At 43.2% G+C, this 19,236-nt stretch overlaps 1 protein-coding gene across 5 annotated transcripts in view; it reads right to left on the bottom strand.

Annotated features, from left to right (window-relative positions):
- Positions 1–19,236, bottom strand: part of UTRN (utrophin) — a 593,146-nt gene that overhangs the window by 275,913 nt on the left and 297,997 nt on the right. For all 5 annotated transcript variants that reach the window (XM_075554433.1, XM_075554432.1, XM_075554428.1 and 2 more), the window contains exon 51: positions 10,086–10,275. In XM_075554433.1, the coding sequence (XP_075410548.1) occupies positions 10,086–10,275 (190 nt within the window). The remainder of the gene's footprint in view (positions 1–10,085; positions 10,276–19,236) is intronic.

Consider the following 19,236-nt stretch of genomic DNA (forward strand, 5'->3'; position numbering starts at 1 on the left):
CCAGCGCTAAAAATGTGAGTCATGAAGATCGCAACTCATAACAACGCAAATTATTTTTCGACTTTTCTCCTTTCTCTATAATGGCTCATCTACCAATCCACGTTGTGTAACAGTTACTTCTAACATGTTCTCAACTCTTTTTTTTAAAAATTCTTTTATTAGCGACTCATACACCTCCCATCACAACAACTCTTATTTTTAAGTGGAAATTGGCATGAAGCAAAACAGGAAGGCATAGGAGATGCTTTTGTGACTGAACATAAATACACTCAATCAAGTTTTAATCCGACGTTTTAGTGATCAAATAATCATATAGCAATAAAGTCTGCTATATTTCTTAATCAATGACAGTCAGCTTTGCTCAAATATTGGAAAAATTATTTCGTACGGACACTTAAATTTAAAAGTAGGCAAATCAAAACCATGACAAATGACCATACAGTGCAGGGTAATTTTAGGTCCTCGGAGCAATTTCAATGCTGCTAATTATATCTCCAGGTGAGCGGCACTTGGGTTGCCATTTCCTGACCAAATTTTATGGAATGTATAACCAGGTAGAAATATTTTTAATTAAAGGTAAGGAATGCAAATGAATGGGTAAAAACCATGGGAGCAGGAAAGCTGTGTACACTGAGCGCTGTAGTCTCATGTCTCTTTACACACACACACACACACACACACACACACACTCACAAACACTCAGGAGAAAATAAACCATGGAATGAGAACATTCTACAGAAATTTTTAACTCTGTATCACATAAATTGCTTTCTGATGAAAGCATGCAAACAAATCCAAAGTGCCACCGGGAGAAAGTCCCTTAGAAAATCACGTATACCACGTCCTACATAAAAAGAGAGCTTAACTCGGAAGTTCAGAGGGGAGAGAGATACCAACAGGCATGGCATTTCAGCTTCGACATGAATTTTAAATCATCAGCATTTGGGGGTAGCATTCATTTCAGTCTGAAAATGTATTTACAACAGACTGCCTCTTATCTTTACAGGACGGCACTGAAAATGAGGTGCGGTGGTTAAAACACTCAGCTCTGAACCAAAAGACTCCTGGCTCGACCCCAGGCTGCGTGGCAGGAGAACGATGTGGCTGTCTGCTTCCAAGGAGATGTACAGCCTCGGATGCCCTGTGGGGCGGCTCTAGTCTGTCTCACAGGGTTGCTATGAGTCAAAATAGACGCTGTGGCAGTGGGTTTAGGTTCCAGTTAATACTGAAATTTACAGCGTTTCCTTTCTAAGAAGCTAAATTTAGAGGCTGTAGGTGGTATAAGGATAGACAAAATCATGTAGCATTTTACAATTTATGGGGCTTTATAGCTCCTTAGAGCAAATAAATGCCAAGCCTATCAACACATTGAGGAATTAAACACTGGTTACTGATATTTAAAATAGTTTTTAGAAATACAGTATTTTCTGCTGGCATAGCTAGAGTGATAAATGTTCTAATCAAAAAGAATTATCTACTGATGTCAGCATCTGACACAGCAACTGAATTAACATTAATTCTGCAACTAAGTTCTATTTATTATTGTATGCATTCAAATACGTCACGGACAAAAGTAAGTTTTCAAAATAAAACTATGCATACCAAATCAATGTGTTGCTATCTCAAATAGTTCCTAATCTCTGTGCCAATTCCCAATCTGGTTTCCAACTTCGGGAGCTGAAATCTCATCTATCACTGACATATACTGACACCTGCTGGAAAGACCTGGAACTGGTTTTCATTTCACTAGCCGGGCAGTTGTTAATTCTACGTAATTGGGAAAGAATATGTGGAAGATAAGATTTCAACTGCAAATCACATCTATTTCATTTTCTAAAATAGACAAAAGGTACTTTTTGTTCTAAACATATGTTTGAATGCTTTATTAGGAAACCATCAATCTCAGCATCTGCACCCAAAGTATAGTTTTGAGTGAGAATTAATTTATCCAAAGACTCCGGTAACTTCACTTTTGCTTATTTGGGTAATATCATCATATAAAACTGAAACATCATATGAATCTCAAATACATGATTTCCATTGGTCGACAACTTTGCATTAGCTTAATACTGTGATGGCAAGATTTGAGGTAAATATCTGGTGTTTTGAAAGCATGTAAACAAATGGGAGAGCAGAATGAGCCGGCTAGAACACAGAGGCTGCGTGCATCTTCATAGCTGTCACTCAAAAGGCAATCATTTGCTTTTTAAAAATGAGCTTTACTTCTCTACTCGCAACACTGCCTTTTTGTGAAACAGCAAAATAAATGTCTTCCCTGAAATGAGCTCAAACAGCACAATGAAATCATTATGTTTATTATTTGAGCAACTAACATTGAATGATTAATATTCAGCTTTAATTAACTTCTTCCGCAAGCAAAAACAAAAACTCTAAGCATTCCCGCAAAGTATTTCCCAACTCCCCACTACTATAACCTGTCTTCTAAAACTTTTTTTTCAAACAGTTGCAGCCAAATATTTAATTGGCCCAACTGAAGAAATACCAATATGATTAAGTAAATTTTGTTTTTTTCCATTCGAGCACAGTTGAAGTGCTTGGCTGTGCCTCATTTTACATCATGAGAAACAATGATATTGACCTAGAGGCAGCCATTCCCCTGACAAATGAGTTGGGACGGCAAAACAGGGCAGCAGGATACATACATTTTCAAGGAGCTGCAGGAAATGACACCCAGACAGACTACAGTGGCAACTGTGGGGCTGTATACATTCCAATTCCTTCCTTCCTTTAGCCATCATCACTCCTACTGCTGGCCAAATGAGATAGCTGATCACCATTCAAGCCAAATGTTGAACAAAAATATAGCAAAACTTTCACAGAGATACAGCAGGGCTCCGTGAATGATTTAAGTTTCAGATGGTGGGATATTCGGCTGCGTTTTGCAACTGTCGAACAAGTTGCCTTCTGAAAGTCTGCCTAACCTACCTGCCTAACCTACCTGTCCAACTGACATTTAGTTCTTCCAGTTCAACTTGGATACCAGGAGCTTCAAGAACACAGGAAGGATCTTTTACAAAAGAGATGACAACATCTCACAGCCTTTCAAACATATGTACATGTTTCACTGAAAAATAAAAGCAATTATCTATACGGAAGGACAGTCTTTAAGCAACCCAGTAAAAGAGGACTGTAAACGCATCTTCCACCTGTGCTGAAATTTACATCAAAGTAATGGACGCTGTACAATCTTAAGACACAGCAAAGTACCCTGGAGGTAACAGATCTTCACGAATGTGGTTTTGACATATTTCCTCCAAACACATCTCAGAAGACAACTGCAAAATAAAATCAGCGCTGGCAAATAAGCGGCACTTACTCCTGACGCCTAAACAAATTTTAATCAAAGCTTTCACTTTCAGTGTTTACCATCAGTGGCTAAGGCACCTCTCCTTGACAGGTATCCTGCGTGCGAGGTTAGTTTTTCGAGCCCGAAGCAGAGTACCATTAACAGATCCTTATTTCCAACCACTCCATTACCTTACAGAGCTTCTGATACCGGGGAGAGGAAACGGCCATCCTTTGCAAACGATGCAACAAAACCACAACTTTCTGCAGCGACGTTCTCACCACAGCCATCATTTTAAGTTTAGCACACTTCTGGAGGCACCTCCGAATTTGCATTATAAATGAAGAGCAATAATCATTTCCTCCCGGCCACTAGACCAGGATTTGCCAGTTCTCTGAGCATGCTCCCTTCCAAGAACGCACTGGAAAGAGACAGCGGTTGAGGTGCCGGGTGGGGGAAGAGGCTGGTATTCCTCCTTCAACTTCTCAATTTCCACCTCCGGGGATCGACGCCACCAGGGAAGCCCCCCCCCACCTGCGCCCCCGCAGGTGCCCGCGCTCGCGCAGCCCGTCGTGGACAGAAAACGAAGCAAGTTGTTGGGCTGCCAGCCGCTGCCTGCTGCCGAGAGGAGTAAGCTCCGGGAGCCAAAAAGGGTATTAAGAGAGCCCCAGACACAAAGCGGCCATCTCCTGGGAACAGATCGATGTGGCACCACAGGGCGCGCCTGGGAGCCCGCGGAGATGGAGAAAGTGACAGTCACTCTCTCATCCCAGGGCGCCGCGCTCCCTCCCAGACTGGATGCGGCGCTGGCGGGGTGCGCGGTGGGATGAGTGAGCAATGGCCCTGCTAGGCATCCCGGGGAGGGCAGCGGCTACCTGACTGGGGCGGGCAGCGATGCTCAATCACCTCCCACAGGGCTCAGGCCAAGACTTCCCAAACAAACACACAAACACAAACTAAAGAATGGGGGGGGGGGCGGTTATGGGGCTTTCCCTAAGCCTCCCTGAGAGCTGCCCCGCAGGCGCTCATCCTGCGACCCAGGACAAAGCCCGGAAGACAGATGCAAGTTAAGACTCCTCTCCCGAAAAGACAATGTGATGGGCGAACAATAAAGTCTGCAACTGACCACGGCGCTTTCCAAGTGCCGGCAATGCCCTTGCCCACGGCGGCTTCAGTATCTCCTTCCGTTGGCCTTAAAGCTGCCTTAACGTTCTGCGCAAGGACTCTTTTAAGGCCATGAGTGCGCAGTGTGATGATCAGAAGTTTGCGTTTTCCCGTGGATGTGTGCACATTAGAGACACGTGTTACGTGTTACTGGCCGGAAGGCCAATGCCAATATCAGCTGGAATGAAGTACCGATCAGAGATGCAATTCCTTATTTTACAGATGAGCAAAGTCACCAATGACGGGGCCCAGGGGCAGAAATGGGATCCAGATGTTTCTAGTTACAAGTGTCCTCCTCAGATGAACAGCCTTTCTCTACCCCTGGCATGGTTCCTTAGAAGAGAGAACTTAGAAAGGCCACCTTGTTCCAGGGAGTGTCCCTGTGATGTCTTTCTTTGGGCCCACAGCACTGAACTGTGCACCAAAGAGGTGTTTTAAAGTCTTTGTTTCTCTGCCTTCTCAGTCTTTTATTCTGCGGATGAAGCATCCTTCACTGGTCCACGACCATGGAGATGTGTTTATCCAGCAAGGCTGTTTTTGTTTTTCCCCTCAGAGGCCTCTACTGAGAATCTCTACTGCCTCCCTCTGGCTCAGCTCGCAACCTCAAGAAAGCTCCGCTGAGCTACTGCTAATGACGTCATTGAATTGATCGGGTTATGAGGTCAACAGACAGGGAAAGAAATTAAGGTCGCAGTGATTTCTTAGATTAGAGCGGGGAGAGTGGTTGTAGGGTGGAGACTAGTGGGTAAAGGGTATGGGGTTTCATTTGGAGGGGATGAACCGATTCTAAAATTGGCTGCACAGGTCTGTGCATGTACTAGAAACCATTCAGTGGCACATTTCAACGGAGTGAGCCGTCGAGGATATAACTCATACCTCAATAAGCTATCATTTAAAGGAATTAAACATGAAGTCATGATTCTTGTCCCTGAACCAGTACTGGGGCAAGCTTTCATGAGACAGGTCATCACCCCCACACTCTACCTGCAAATATAATCCTGGGTTTGAGGAGGCCCTAAGACAATCTAAACAAAGGAAGTCTATACTCATGGAACAAGATGATGAAGATTCTGCTAAAAAGGGACACTGGAAATGAAACTACAATAAGCCCAACATACTAATTATTGGAGAATTACACAGCCACCGATTACATCAGCCACCCAATAACAACAGCAGTGCAAGAAGGTTTTACTTAGGAAAGAAGCTAGCATCTCAATTAATTGGTACTAAAATCTAAAACTTAAATGTTAAAATCTAATTAATAATAATAATGTCCTAGAATGCAGTCAAGGAACTGAAGAATAAATAAGCATTTGAATCAATAAAATGGTTGACAAATCTATAGTAGGTGGTTTTCACTCAAAAGCAAAAAAATAAGTCTCCACATCTTTGGCTGAATTCTTGGATCTGAATACAGACCCAGAATAAGAAAGACGTACTGGGTGTTTTGGTTAAATTGTGCCTCCCAAAAGATTTGCTGAACTCCTAACACCAGGGGTGTGCGGAGGTGGCATTGCTCTGAAATGTGGTCTTTGCGGGTGAAAGTAGTTAAGTGAATGTGAGTTCCCACTGGCGTTAGGTGCGTCCTATGGGAAGAGCAGGCAGAGCTATGAAAAGCACAAGGGGAACGCTGGGTGAAGACTGGGGCACTGACTGGGGTGGGAAATCGACAATCACAGGAACCCCAAGTTCCAGAAACTGGAAGTCACAGGAAAGATACTCCCAAGATCCTGCAGAGAGAACGTGTCCCTGATGACACCCTGAATTCAGACTTTCAACGGCCACAACTGTGAGAAAATAATTGTTTTAAGCCAAGCCGATGGCGGTACATTGTCTACAAAATGAATTCTCCAGGGATCTCCTCCTAGGGATTACTCAAATGCATTTGAATATAGCCAAAATGGAACCTAGCAGCCTGTCACACACCCCACTAATTTCTAAGATGGTTTCTTCTCCTAGAGTCCCCATCTCATGCCCTAATAGCACCCGACAAGCTTTCTGACTTCCCCCTCTCCCCCTATTGTGTAGCCTTTACTCACCAGTCACCAGGCATATGCTGCCACCAGGCCTCCGCTGTGGTCATCATCGCCTCTGGCCTGGCCAGCTAACACAACATCCTAAGAGATGCCCTGATGGCAGTCTTGCCCGGATAGCATCCATTCTCCATAATGCCATCAGCTAGATGCACATACAGTAGAAATGTCAGTACATCACGCTCATGCTAATGTACTTTAAAGACTTCTCCCCAATTCCACCAGGATAAAATATAAAATACCCTGGTACAAAAGACGCACTGTAACAGAGGCGCTAAACCTTCCTAATGCCGCAACCCTTTAATACAGTTCCTCATGTTGTGGTGACCTCCGACCGTAAAACAATTTTCGCTGCTACGTCATAACTGTAATCTTGCTACTGTTATGAATCGTAATGTAACTAACTATCTGATATGCAGGATATATTTTCATTGTTACAAATTGAACATAATTAAAGCATAGTGATTAATCACAAAATATGTAATTATATATTGTGAAATATTTATGTCTTCCGATGGTCTTCGGTGACCCCTGTGAAAGGGTCGTTCGACCCCCAGAGGGGTCGCAACCCACAGGTTGAGAACCGCTGCTCTATAGGAACCACTCAGCTCTCCAGATGTGCTCTCTGTCCTGCAAGCAACCAAAAGTTGCAGTTTTCTCTCCATACTGGCTCTGCTGAGGATGGAAACCTACCAGCTTTGAAGCAGAGCAATGGAACAGAAATACATGAACAGAAATGGCCTTTATCGCAGCGTCTTTCCGAAAGGAATGTTCATTTCCCAGGCACTTCCAAACTATCCTTCATATTCACCTCAAACTGAGGAAGAGTGTCTTCCTCTTCCCAAGACACAGAGCCACATAACCAGTGAATGAGTCGTGTAAGCAAGACTGCAAACACCCTTTATGCAGAGCTCACTTACCGCGTGATCCTTATTCCATCATCTGTAGTACGCACGCGGACTGCCCGCCACCGCTGCCTCCGCGCGAGAAAATGTATTTTGCCATTTCAAATGCGAGTGTACATTAATTTTCCTTGTTTCCAAATTTTTATTTTAAGCATTTGTGCACTGACACGAGTCACAAATCCAAAAAAAAAAGAGTAAAATTCGTTCCCCTGGCCTCAATCAAGAATACTCAGCTAAAGGTCCTAGTGCTTCAGCCACCACTGGCCTATCTAATCAAACTAAAAATGTGAACGTACCACCATCGAGCTGATGCCAACTCATAGTGACCCTACATAAAGATCCCGAAATAAAGTTATAGATTAAAAAAAATGTAGAGGGGGTGTGTGTGTGTTTAATAAACAGCATTTACTAAAGGATCAGGGAGATGGAAAATAATGCAAATAAACATATAGGGAAATCCTCAATGAAAACAAATGTGTGTGTTTACTTGTAGATTAAAGAGATTTTTATAGGCTCTTAATAAGTGTTTCCTTTAATACTTTCTATGAGTCAAAATGAATTCTTTCAGCAACACTAAATACTTTTTGAGAAGCGGTTATTATAAGTGTTCTGGATTTTAGTCATTTAGCCAGCAAACTTTTGTTCTTGATGCCGTTTGTTTACATTCATCCCTTCCATCGCTGGAAAATCCATTAAATAATGAGAGAAGTTTGGGCTACGGTCAGAAAGCATCCTGAAGCAAAATGTGCCCCAAAGCATTATTAAAATTAAAAGTAAGCTTTTGTTTTGCTAGTGCTTATTCATTGCTAACGTTCATTTTAAATCCCCTCCATTCATTTTCTAGAAACCGTTTCCTAGTCTAGAGCAGCACTAAGGGGCTCACACATCAGAACCCTGAGGACGAAGCAGGGCCAGGAGATGTTTCAGTTTGCTGTGCATAGTCGCTGTGGGTCGGACCTGCCTCAACAGCATGAACAATGACGTTCAAATGCACAGACTAAGCGTCTGATGACGTTAGCACCATTAGGTCAATTAGTGACAGGCAAGCTTTCTAGACTAGCCTTATCATTTTTTAAAGTGATTAATATTATTCTTGCACCTATCTGCATTTGGAGCTCTGTATAACCCATCGAAAGGCAGGTAATCGCTAAACATTTTCTCCATTAACATCTGTGGTTCCCACGCGAGGTTCTAGAGATGGAGACCAAAAAAAAGCAAGGACCGCGTCACACCCATGCCCAGACTTCAAAGCAATGTGCGTAGCAAAGGGTCCCGTCAAATTAATCTGGAAAACTCACGAGAAAGACGCCATCATGGTGCCCGTGTGTGGGAAGAAGTCGTAAGTAAATTTCTTCCCTAAAGGGTGATTCTTTTTTTTAACTTGACGACTTCTCTACAAAAAAATTTCCAAATCAGCAAAAATCTCTATGAACAAACACAGTTCCAAAGAAGCCTACGAGAGCCACATAAGATTCACACTCCACAGAAAGGTCCTTGGACATTACAAGATGAAAGAGTGTCCAAGAAGGGATTCAGTGGGGGCCACCATCCTGAACTTCAAAGGGGGAACATGAAGGCCGAAAGGCCTGAACCATTCACAGGTTTGGCACGCAGAGCGATGTGTAGGCAGCAGTATGTGGGAATGCCATCTCTCCCCTTGGAGAATCATGTGAGCCACTGGGAAGGCAGTAAGCACTGAACCTGTGTCAACAGCATCTCAACAATAACCAGGGTCAAATGGTGCGCGAATGGAGACATAAAGAAACCACAGAAGTAAATTGGCCAGGAGACTTCCCTATGGACATGGCCTTAGAACCACACTGGGGAAAAAGCATTTATGAATGGCAAGCGAAGGCCATTCTGTACAAATTAAATGAGAGGTTCAAGGTCATTGAAGCAGCAATAACCAAAATCAGACTCAGGGCCACTGAGTTATTCCGACTCATGGCGACCCTACAGGATAAGGTAGAACTGCTCCTGCAGGTTTCCAAGACTGTACGTCTTTATAGGAGTAGAAAGCCTCCTCTTTCCCCCAAAGAGCAACTGGGGCTTCCAACTTTGCATTGCAGCCCACCGCCTAACCACTGTGCCCCCGAGAAGCAGTCACAGGAGGGGAGAAAAGATGAGGCAAGCAGGCTTTAAGGGAAGATTTGGCATTAACATAGTTCTTGTTGAAGAAATGTCACACCTCAGGAGCCTCAGCCTAAATAGATAATCAGAGAATCAAGGGAACAGCATACAAATAGCGCCTTCCTCGGAGGCTGATAGTCTTAGCTGTAAACTTAGCGATCGTGCCTTTGTGACTTTTATGTTAAGTATGTCTAATAAGTGGGAAAATTAACAGCTTCACAGTGAAGGAAAAATGCCCTTCTAATTTAGGATTCAAGAAGGCCAATTGTAAAAGGGTTGTGCAGACACACACACACAAAGAAAACAAAAAAAGTGTCTAGGAGCCAAGAGTCTAAATAAGTAATGTTTCCAGAAAACAAGGTGCTTTGCCCCTATGATTAAGTGAAAGAATGCTACAGGTCTCTTTTCAAGTAACAGATTGCTCCTAGGGCTGCACAGATCTCACGACGAAGGAACAAAGTGACAACCTTCTCTTTTAAGGGTAGCACATGCGCACACAGACAAGTCGAAAGCACAGAGACTGCTTGCCATGTCCCAGGTACGCACCTGCATCTGCTGTTTGAGCTCCTGGGCCAGAGTACTGTCCTGAAGAGCATTCTCTCTCTGAGAGGCATCGGCAAGCACGTTCACGGTGGCTTCTGCTTCCTGTATCCACTTGAGAAAGTTCTCCAGGTCCCTACGAGAGGCCTGCACTGTCCTCAGCTCAGCCTCCAAGGCAGTCTGTCTGTCAGCAATGCTGAAAGAGACAACATGACAGGCATGGTTCCATTGCTTACTGTGTGATATGCCAGTTTGCGTGCGCGCGTGCGCACACACACACACACACACACACACACAAATCCAAAGATACCTGCAAAGAAACTTCTATTTAAGTCACCTACAGTACCTGGGGATGGGGTGGGGGGTGGGGGTGGGGAGGTGTTACTCATGTGCCACTGGAACAACTGTTGAAGAAAAAGCACTGTGAGTTGTGGGTAATCCAACCAAAGTGCTGGCTGCTGGTTCCAAACAAGTAGCCATCTGAGATGTCAACAGAGCCCACATGGAAAAAGCACACCAACTTCCATGACCCAAGGATTGTAAACACAGAATCCAAAGCCTAAGAAGGAAACTGTATCAGAGCTTACATTGTGAGATTCTGGTTGGAAGAAGGCTGTGGGTGACAGTGGAGCCCAAAATACATTGACACGAGCAACACAGGAGAAAAGGCTCCTGTGATGTCCCTCAAACCCTAATTGAGGGATGAGAAGGAACTGGTCACAAAAGAGAGGCTTAGAGAGATGACTGTCGTGGATCAAAATGATAAACCTGACTTGAACAGTTAAAGCCCCATCTCCTGATCGCCCCTCTGATAGACTTCGGGCTAGACCGGCTTTGAAATGCTTTCTGTGTTGTTTTGTTTTTCACGTTGGGGTTTATCTCTGATGTGTTTTGTCAATGCAGGTAGCATATTCTTGAATCTTTGTTACGTGTTTGTCTGCTTTTCGGTAATATGAAATCCTAGATGGCTGAACCTACAGAGAAAATAACTAGAGGGGTTCCTGGGGGCTATGGAGGGGGAGGCGGGGAAAGGGCGCTGATATGAAAGAGTTCAGGGAGGAAGAAAATGTTTTAAAACTGATGGGAATTACGGTGGTAATTGTACAATACTGCTGGTTGTGACTGAATTATGGAATGATAGAGTGTCTGCAGTAGCTCCTAATAAAGTGGTTTGGGGAAGAAAAGTACCAGGCTGCTAACTGAAACTAGCAATTGGAAGGAAAGGCTGAAACATCAGCCACTGAAAACTCTATGGGGGCACAGTTCTACTCTAACTTTTGACCCAAACCCAACAAGTAAAGAGAAATGGAAAAGGAAGGAGACAAATATTCACATCAACCACACCCATCCCCATAGCAACACGATTATGATTGCATATTATAAAGTATTCCAGATTACTATATTTTACTCCAAACTTTAGTGTGATACCTCACCCTTTAAAGACAGTATCTATCAATATGAATGAAATGACTGACTAAATGCATGCCATAAAGAATAAAATTAGAAGAGATAATTTATGATGAAATAACTAACTTTATAGGGTCTCTTTTATAAAACTTTAAGCAATTCAAACCAATGTAGGTTGGTTTTTGTAAACTCCTTAAACAGTATACTTAGAAGACAATCAAGCTTTTTATAAACCCTTCATCAAATCTACATCAACATGAACTCTTTTGACCCAAGACCTCTCCTGGCATTAAAGACATGCACACCTGTTAACTGGACATTTGGAGTTTCAGCTTAAAAAGGCAACTGAAACAAGAGAACCAGTGAGCCCTCCACTTGCTATTTCAACCCAAGAGTGTTGACAGCCTGAGTCCTCCACAGGACACTGGGCACCACTGTTCACAACAGCATTCTTCTCACAGCTAAACGGTGGCTACTTGTCACCAGTTGACCAGAGGCTCAGCAGCAGTGACACAGGGATTCCTGTGCAGTGATGAGAGGAAGCAAGTTCTGATCATGCTGCAACATGAAAGAACCTGGAGGACATCCTGCTAAGTGAAGGAAGTGAGACACAGAAAGACACATGGTTTTCGAATCCTTGTATATGAAATGTGCAGAGGAGGCAGGTCCATGGGATAGAAAATCATGGGCAAAGGCTCAAGGCTGGGAGTGGTGAGGAAAACGGGATTCCTGCTGATGGGAATCCGGTTTCTCTGGTGGTGGAAACGACTCGGATCCTGAGAGCGGGGCTGGGAGCACTACTCTGTGGCCTCACTGAGAACAGCTGAAAGGTGCACTTTAAAGGGGTGGATCTTAAGGTATGTGGAGGGGAAAAAATCATCATGAAGAATATGATCGAATTTATGTGTTTTATCTGGCTGTCCACGCATCCATTCATCCATCTGTCCAATCCATCTCTATACTTAATGGAAGAAATGTCCAAAATATGGTTAAAATTAAAACAGCTGTTTGTGAGTGGTGGGATTTTCAGCGGTTTTCTGTGCTTTTGGGCAATTTTCGACTTTATCATGAGCATGAGTCATTTTTATAAACACATTTTTCAAAAATATGAGTGAAAGATTTTAACACATAATTAACCGTTGAAGATGTACGGATGGCCAGTAAGTACATGAAAATATGTTCAACATCATTGTTTCATCACAGAAATGTAAATTATAAGGATAATGAGATATCATTACATATCTGAGTGGCTTCTTTTTTGTTACAAAATGACTACAATAAATGCTGATGAGTATGTACAGCAACTAAAACTCTTTGATGCTGCAGGAAAGAATATAAAATTGTACAGTCATTTCAAAAAACAGTTGCCAATCTGTTATAAAGCTAAGCATACACTTAGGACACAGCTGAGCAATATCATCGTACATAATTACCCAAGAGAAATGAAAGCCTAAATCTGTACTCAAAGGTTTACAGCAGCTTTGTTCGTAGCGACCAAAATCTAGAAACAAAGCAAACGGTGTCATCGGTAAGCAGCTAAAGAAACAGTGAGACAGGCATACAATGAAGAGTGCCCAACAATAAGCCCACTGATGAAGAAGCAACGAAGACAGAATATCAATTGCATCCTGCTAAATGAGAAAAAAGTCAGACACAAAACAACGACCTTGGAGGATTCCATTCATATGACATTCGGGAATGTTGTCAGCCTCATGTCATCTTTTACTCACTTATTTAAAACAAAAATATCAAGTCAAATGACCTCGCTTTAATTCAATGTACTCCGTAACCCATCATCAAGTTTTAGTTCCCTCCTATACCTCATGCAAGTCCTTTTCTCTCTAGAACAGGGGCCGGCCCTCGTTTGAGGCGGAGCAGCCAATCCTATCCTTCACAACTATTTAAAAAGTATTTGAGAGCCATAAATATGTTTTCACAAACAAATGATACCACGATTATCTGAATAATTTCCTTTGAATTTTTCAATTTTAATTCAAAGCTACATATGGCTCAAGAGTCACAGTCTGCGTTGGTAGCCAACCGGACACCCCTTGCTGAAGGGTTGTGGGGAGGAGATGAGCCGGTCAGGGTGCAGGTAGCAACGATGAAGCATATAACTTTCCTCTAGTTTTTGAGTGCTTCCTCCACACCACTATCATGATCCCAATTCTACCTTACAAATCTGGCTAGACCAGAGGATGTACACTGGTACAGATGGCAACTGGAAACACGGGGAATCCAGGACAGATGTGTGCTTCAAGACCAGTGGTGAGAGCAGTGATGCCTGGAGGGTGGAGAGAATGTGGGTTAGAAAAGGGGAACTGATTACAAGAATCTACATATAGCCTCCTCCCCGGGGGAGGGACAGCAGGGAAGAGGACAGGGGGAGACGTCAAACAGTGTAACATATGACAAAATCATAATAATTTATGAATGATGAAGGGTTCATGAGGGAGGGGAGAGTGGGGAGGGAAAGGGGAAATGAGCAGCAGATATTAAGGGCTCAAGTAGAAGGCAAATGTTTTGAAAATGATGATGGCAACAAATGTACATATGTTCTTGACACAATGGATGGATGTATGGATGGTGATAAGAATTGTACGGGCCCTGAATAAAATGATTAAAAGAAAAAAAAAGACCCACAGTCTGGGCTAGAACAAACGTAATGCAATGCATTGCTTATTTATACACACACGCACACACCCAGAGGGCCCTTACTACCAGTATCAAAATCCTTTAAGAGTTAAGAATCCCCTCCTCCAGAACATCCCCTACCAATTCAGATTCCCTTGCTTTGGGACAAAAAAAATTCAGTACTACTTTATATGCAGAAATCAACCACACGTATCCTTTCCAAAGCCCCTGGATTGTGAACTAGTTTCACTGTGCCGTCTTCATTTTTCCATGTGGTTTCCCGTCTGTCCATCTGAGCTGTAAGCTCACTGAGGACAACAGACGGGCTTCTCTATCGTTACCGTCTTCAGAATTCCTGTTACAAAACTCTAACAAGACGTTTTCTTTCTTTCTTTTTTTTTTTGAAGAATACTGACAATCTAATCATGATATACCTTTATAGTTACCTCCCACACACCACGTTTCAAGAAGCTGCCAGGCAATGTCCCCCATGAAATTCCGAGTGTAAATCAAGAAGGAGATAGATAACAGAAACGAAACATGAGCTCCCACTTGGGGAGAAGAAAAGGGGTCTCGGCTCACGGCAAGAGAAGACCATGCCCACTGCCTTCGAGTCAATTCCAACTCCCAGTGACCCCACACAGGGTTTGGGGCTGAGAATTGTTACAGGGGCACAGAGCTCCCTGTTTCCCTCATGCAGCCTCTGCGCCTGGGGCTGGCAGCCCAACGCTTAGCCGACAGCACCGAGAAGGAGCTCCAAGGAGAGAGCAGACATGGCACCCTCATGCCATCTGCTAAGGGTTCTGGTTCTCAGTGGACAAATCTAATATTCCCCACTTCAACAGAATGAGAAAATAAACCAAACCGGAGTCACAGGATTCAGAAAGTACCGACTCTAAGCTGGGGGGGGAGGGGGGAGCAGCAAAGACACGACCCAGGATGACGGCCATACAGCAGGTCTAGAAAGTGTGTCTCCTGAAGAGGAGTCTGCAGGACAAAAAACATTCGAAGTGATGGTTTGTTCAAGGTGATCGACTGTGGAAAACTGGGCTGTCAGACTATTGGAAGTGGTAGGAAATTAGCGGTGTGGATAAAGAAAATTGGACATGAAAGCAAGGCAGTTATTAATTTCTCATAAAATATAGAGAGGAAACAAAATTATAGAAACCTCAGTTCTTCACTGTTCAGAATGCTTGAACAGGCATAATAATGTCAACACTGGATAGCTATTTACGTAAAAAAATTAAAGATGAGGAAAGGGAAGAGAGAGCAAGCTTAAGAAAATGATATACTACCGTAATTTGTCTAAAACCATACCCAAACTCACTGCCATCAAGTAGACACTACTCATAGTGACCCTACAGGACAAAATGTAATTGCCCCTGTGAGCTTCATGACTGTGACACTTCTTTAAAACAGTTTTATTGGCACATAACTTAAATATCATACAATTCAATGGCTCAATAGTTCAATCATATCCAGGAGAATTGTACAGTCATCCCATTAATTTTTAGAACAAACCCCCATGGTTAAAATGCCCCTAAAATGAGCTGGGCAATCACAATCAATTCTAGTGCTCCCTCCCAGCTCCACCTTCATTTTTTTCCCCCAACAGTTTCACTGGCTTTTAATTTACCAATCATACCATTGAATAGTTCAATTCTTCAGTCATAACAAGGGGAATTGTACAATCACCACCACATCAGTCTTCGAGCATCTCCCCCGCCCCCCACCCATTGAAATCGCCTCTAAAATGAGCTGCACAATCCCACTCCATCTAGTGCTCCCTCCCTCACCTGCCTTCACTCTTTACTCCCAAGACCCCTGTTCCCTCCCTGTGGGCACCCAGTCTCCCAGTCCCCTGCATTCCCTATATCCCCATGTATCAGTTATCATGATTACGCATCCACCCCTCCTGTGCTTCACATCTCAGATACCCAACAAAAATAAAAAGCAAATTGCACTAAAGGGGTAAAGATCATATTAGTATAAAGACAATAATACAAATACACATAAGGAGGAGAAAAACTCCATGGACATTAAAAAAATCAGGGAAACAATTTCTGTCGTGGAACAACTATGAGACGCAGCCAGTACAAATTCGGGTCGTGTCTAAAAGGAAGTGAACTAGCCAAGCATCAAGTTCGACCCAGCATAACCAAAAGTACCATGGTCTTTGCCTGACAGTAAGGCTGTTTGGGACTCTTGCCTTTGGCTAGAGTGGATCTGCCAGTGGCTTAGTCTGACTAGATTCTCTGCAGATGGGTGTGGGGCTCCCACTGTCCTCCACAGCCCTCTTCACCATATTCAAATGTTCTAATTGTCATCTTTGGATCACACAAGCTGGTGTGCTTCCTTCATGTGGACTTAGTCGACTCCTCGCTTAGATGGCTGCTTGTTTGAATGCAAGCCTTTAGGACCCCGGACACTATTCTGATTGCTAGCCGGGCACCATCTGCTTTCTTCACCGCACTTGGCGGTAGCACCCTTATCTCCAGTGGATCATTTCATGAAGGTTAGGATCAAGCAGGGCCGTGATGTAGGAACTGACTCTTCTTAAGTTGGAGCTAGGATTCAGTGAGAGTCCAGAATTCATTCCTGGATCTGTGCCTCTTTTTTTTTTTTGGGGGGGAGGGGGGCTTGGATTTGGAACTTAACCTATGTGTCATTATCATTTCATTGCATCAAATATAATTGTACAATTGCTTGCCTAAAGGGGTCCAAACATACTTTTCCTTCCTGGGCTTCCTGACATCATCTCCTCCTTACCTGCCCCCCTCTACGCCGTCCCTCCCTGCAAACCCTTGTTATGTTTTCTTTCCCTATAGGCTCAATGTCCCTGAGTTTCATTTACCAAAACACAGAAAAACAAATAACGAAGTCTCAAGAAGGTGACCCCCGATGGCGGTGCACCTCTGATATACACACGAGCAAAAGGAAACTGTAACAGAATAGCCATCCCCGGATTGCCAAAACAATACCTATCTTATATGGCACACAGGGCATCGAGGAATCGAGATGTTGCTTGTCCACCATTCAACAGTACACTGTGACTCTTTGCCCCGTCTTTCTCCAAATTTGTCAAAATAAGATGTTAATATTGATTAACTAAAAGCTAAGGGACTATGGAAATGCAATAATGGCTTAAGGAGACATCTAAAGGAGAGAAAGTAACAGCCTCTTATGAGTGATTATAAGTAGAGCGAGAACCATAACATTTGTTTATGAAGCCGTCAGTACATTTTCACTTTTTGAAATGATGGGCATATTTAAAAATGAAATGTTTAGGGGTAAAGAGGAGATGGAGTCAAAGAGTACATGTAGAAAAAGAATGTTTGGAAACTTATTGTGGTAACAAATGTACAATTCTGCTTAACAAGATTAAACTATGATATGTATATATTAATAAAAAATAATTCAAGTGAAAGATGAACAAAATAGGCCAGGGGAAAATAAATAAATGAATGTTTAAACTTCAGACGTTTCTCCCGAGCATGTAAAGTGATTGCTACCAGTGTTCTTACTACCCCTGACCTTTTCTCTAATTTTTAATTTTTTAACTATCAAAAGAATAAATAATAAGAATGACCAAATAATGGTGGTGCCTAAACACACTAGAAAGCAAAACGCTGATTTAAAAAATGCATATGTGCAGTTAATTGACCAATAACCGGTGATTCTTATTTTAAGAATACTCAACTTTAAAAATTCAAAAATTTCATGAAGTCAAATGCTTTAGTTTTCCATGCCTGTACTTTGACACAAATAATGCTTATGCTATACATTTCTGCATGCTATGCAACCCCCAACTGTTACATGTGTGGCGGGCTACACCAATCTTTTTTAAACCCCTCTATGGCTTCAATTTCCTTTGGCCTTGGTTCCCTTCCCCCCTCTGGAGAATTCAGCGTTTTATCAGGGTCTTTGTGCCGCAGACAGAGAGGTCTGGGCTTTGGCAGCAGCCCTTTATTGTGCTGCAAGCTGCTTTCTCTAACAAGGGACAAAATCACTTCCACCCTGTAAAGAACCCCCACCAGGTGATCTGGCCTGGCCCAGGAGGTGCGTGGATCTGTGCACCCAGGCCAGAGAGGCCGCCCACATACTTTCTTTCCACCCCAGACGCTGCTGGCTGCCCGCTGCCCTGAGGCCATTTGAATCTCCTGCCCACACAAGTTCAATAATTTCAACTGTTCATTTTATGATTACCAATCCCTGACCCGAGCTTCAAATTCCTCTTTTTTAAGAACCACTGCATCCAGATGAGAGGCCTTCTGGTGGCCTAGTGGGCTCGGCCTTGAGTTGCTAAACTACAAAGTCAGCATTTGAACCCATCAGCTGCCCCTCCCCAGGAGAAAGATGAGCCTACTCCTCTGAAGACTGAAAGTCTTGGGGACCCTACCAGTCCCTATGGGTCAAAATCCGTGGATGGCAGTGAATGAGCATGCAAATGAAACTTTCCGGATGAGACTATGAATTGTGTGCAGTCAGCAACAAGACGGAAAAGCAGTGATGAGAGAGCTCTCTCTGAGTCACACCCAGGACTGAACTTCCGTTAGTACGTGGCTGTATTGGACAGGGTTCTCTAGAGAGACAAACCAGATTGCTAGTAATTATATGTAAATATATTTATAAAGATAGATATATAATTCAAGAAATAAACCGTTAAATAATACACAGATAGATAATACAAGAAATTAACAGTTAAATTATAAAGAAGTGAGACCCTAGCAGTCCTTCAAGTTTTGAGAGCTGCCAGTTGCCAGTCCCCTTCTGTAGAGAGCTGGGCTATATATACCCAGGCAGCAGGTCCCCAACTGTCATCAATTGTCATCCAGAGGTGAACTTTCCAATCGTGTGGGCTTAAAGGGACCTCAACTTACAGCGACACAATCCACAGGCTAGGCATCCCACAGGTATTGTACCCCTTTAAACGGAGGCACAGAACAACCAAGGTGAGGCTCACCGAGCCATTTATCCCTCTGCCCTTCAGTTAATCCTACTTGTGTTTATCGGCCAGGCTGGCACAATAAACTATAGCAGTGGCCCTCAGTGCCGAGTCTGCATTTAGCATCTCTGGTCTTACAGCCGAAAGAAGGTCAGAAGAGAGCTGCAGGAA

This window comes from Tenrec ecaudatus, chromosome 7 (assembly GCF_050624435.1).
Source record: "Tenrec ecaudatus isolate mTenEca1 chromosome 7, mTenEca1.hap1, whole genome shotgun sequence".
NCBI classification, from domain to species: Eukaryota; Metazoa; Chordata; class Mammalia; order Afrosoricida; family Tenrecidae; genus Tenrec; species Tenrec ecaudatus.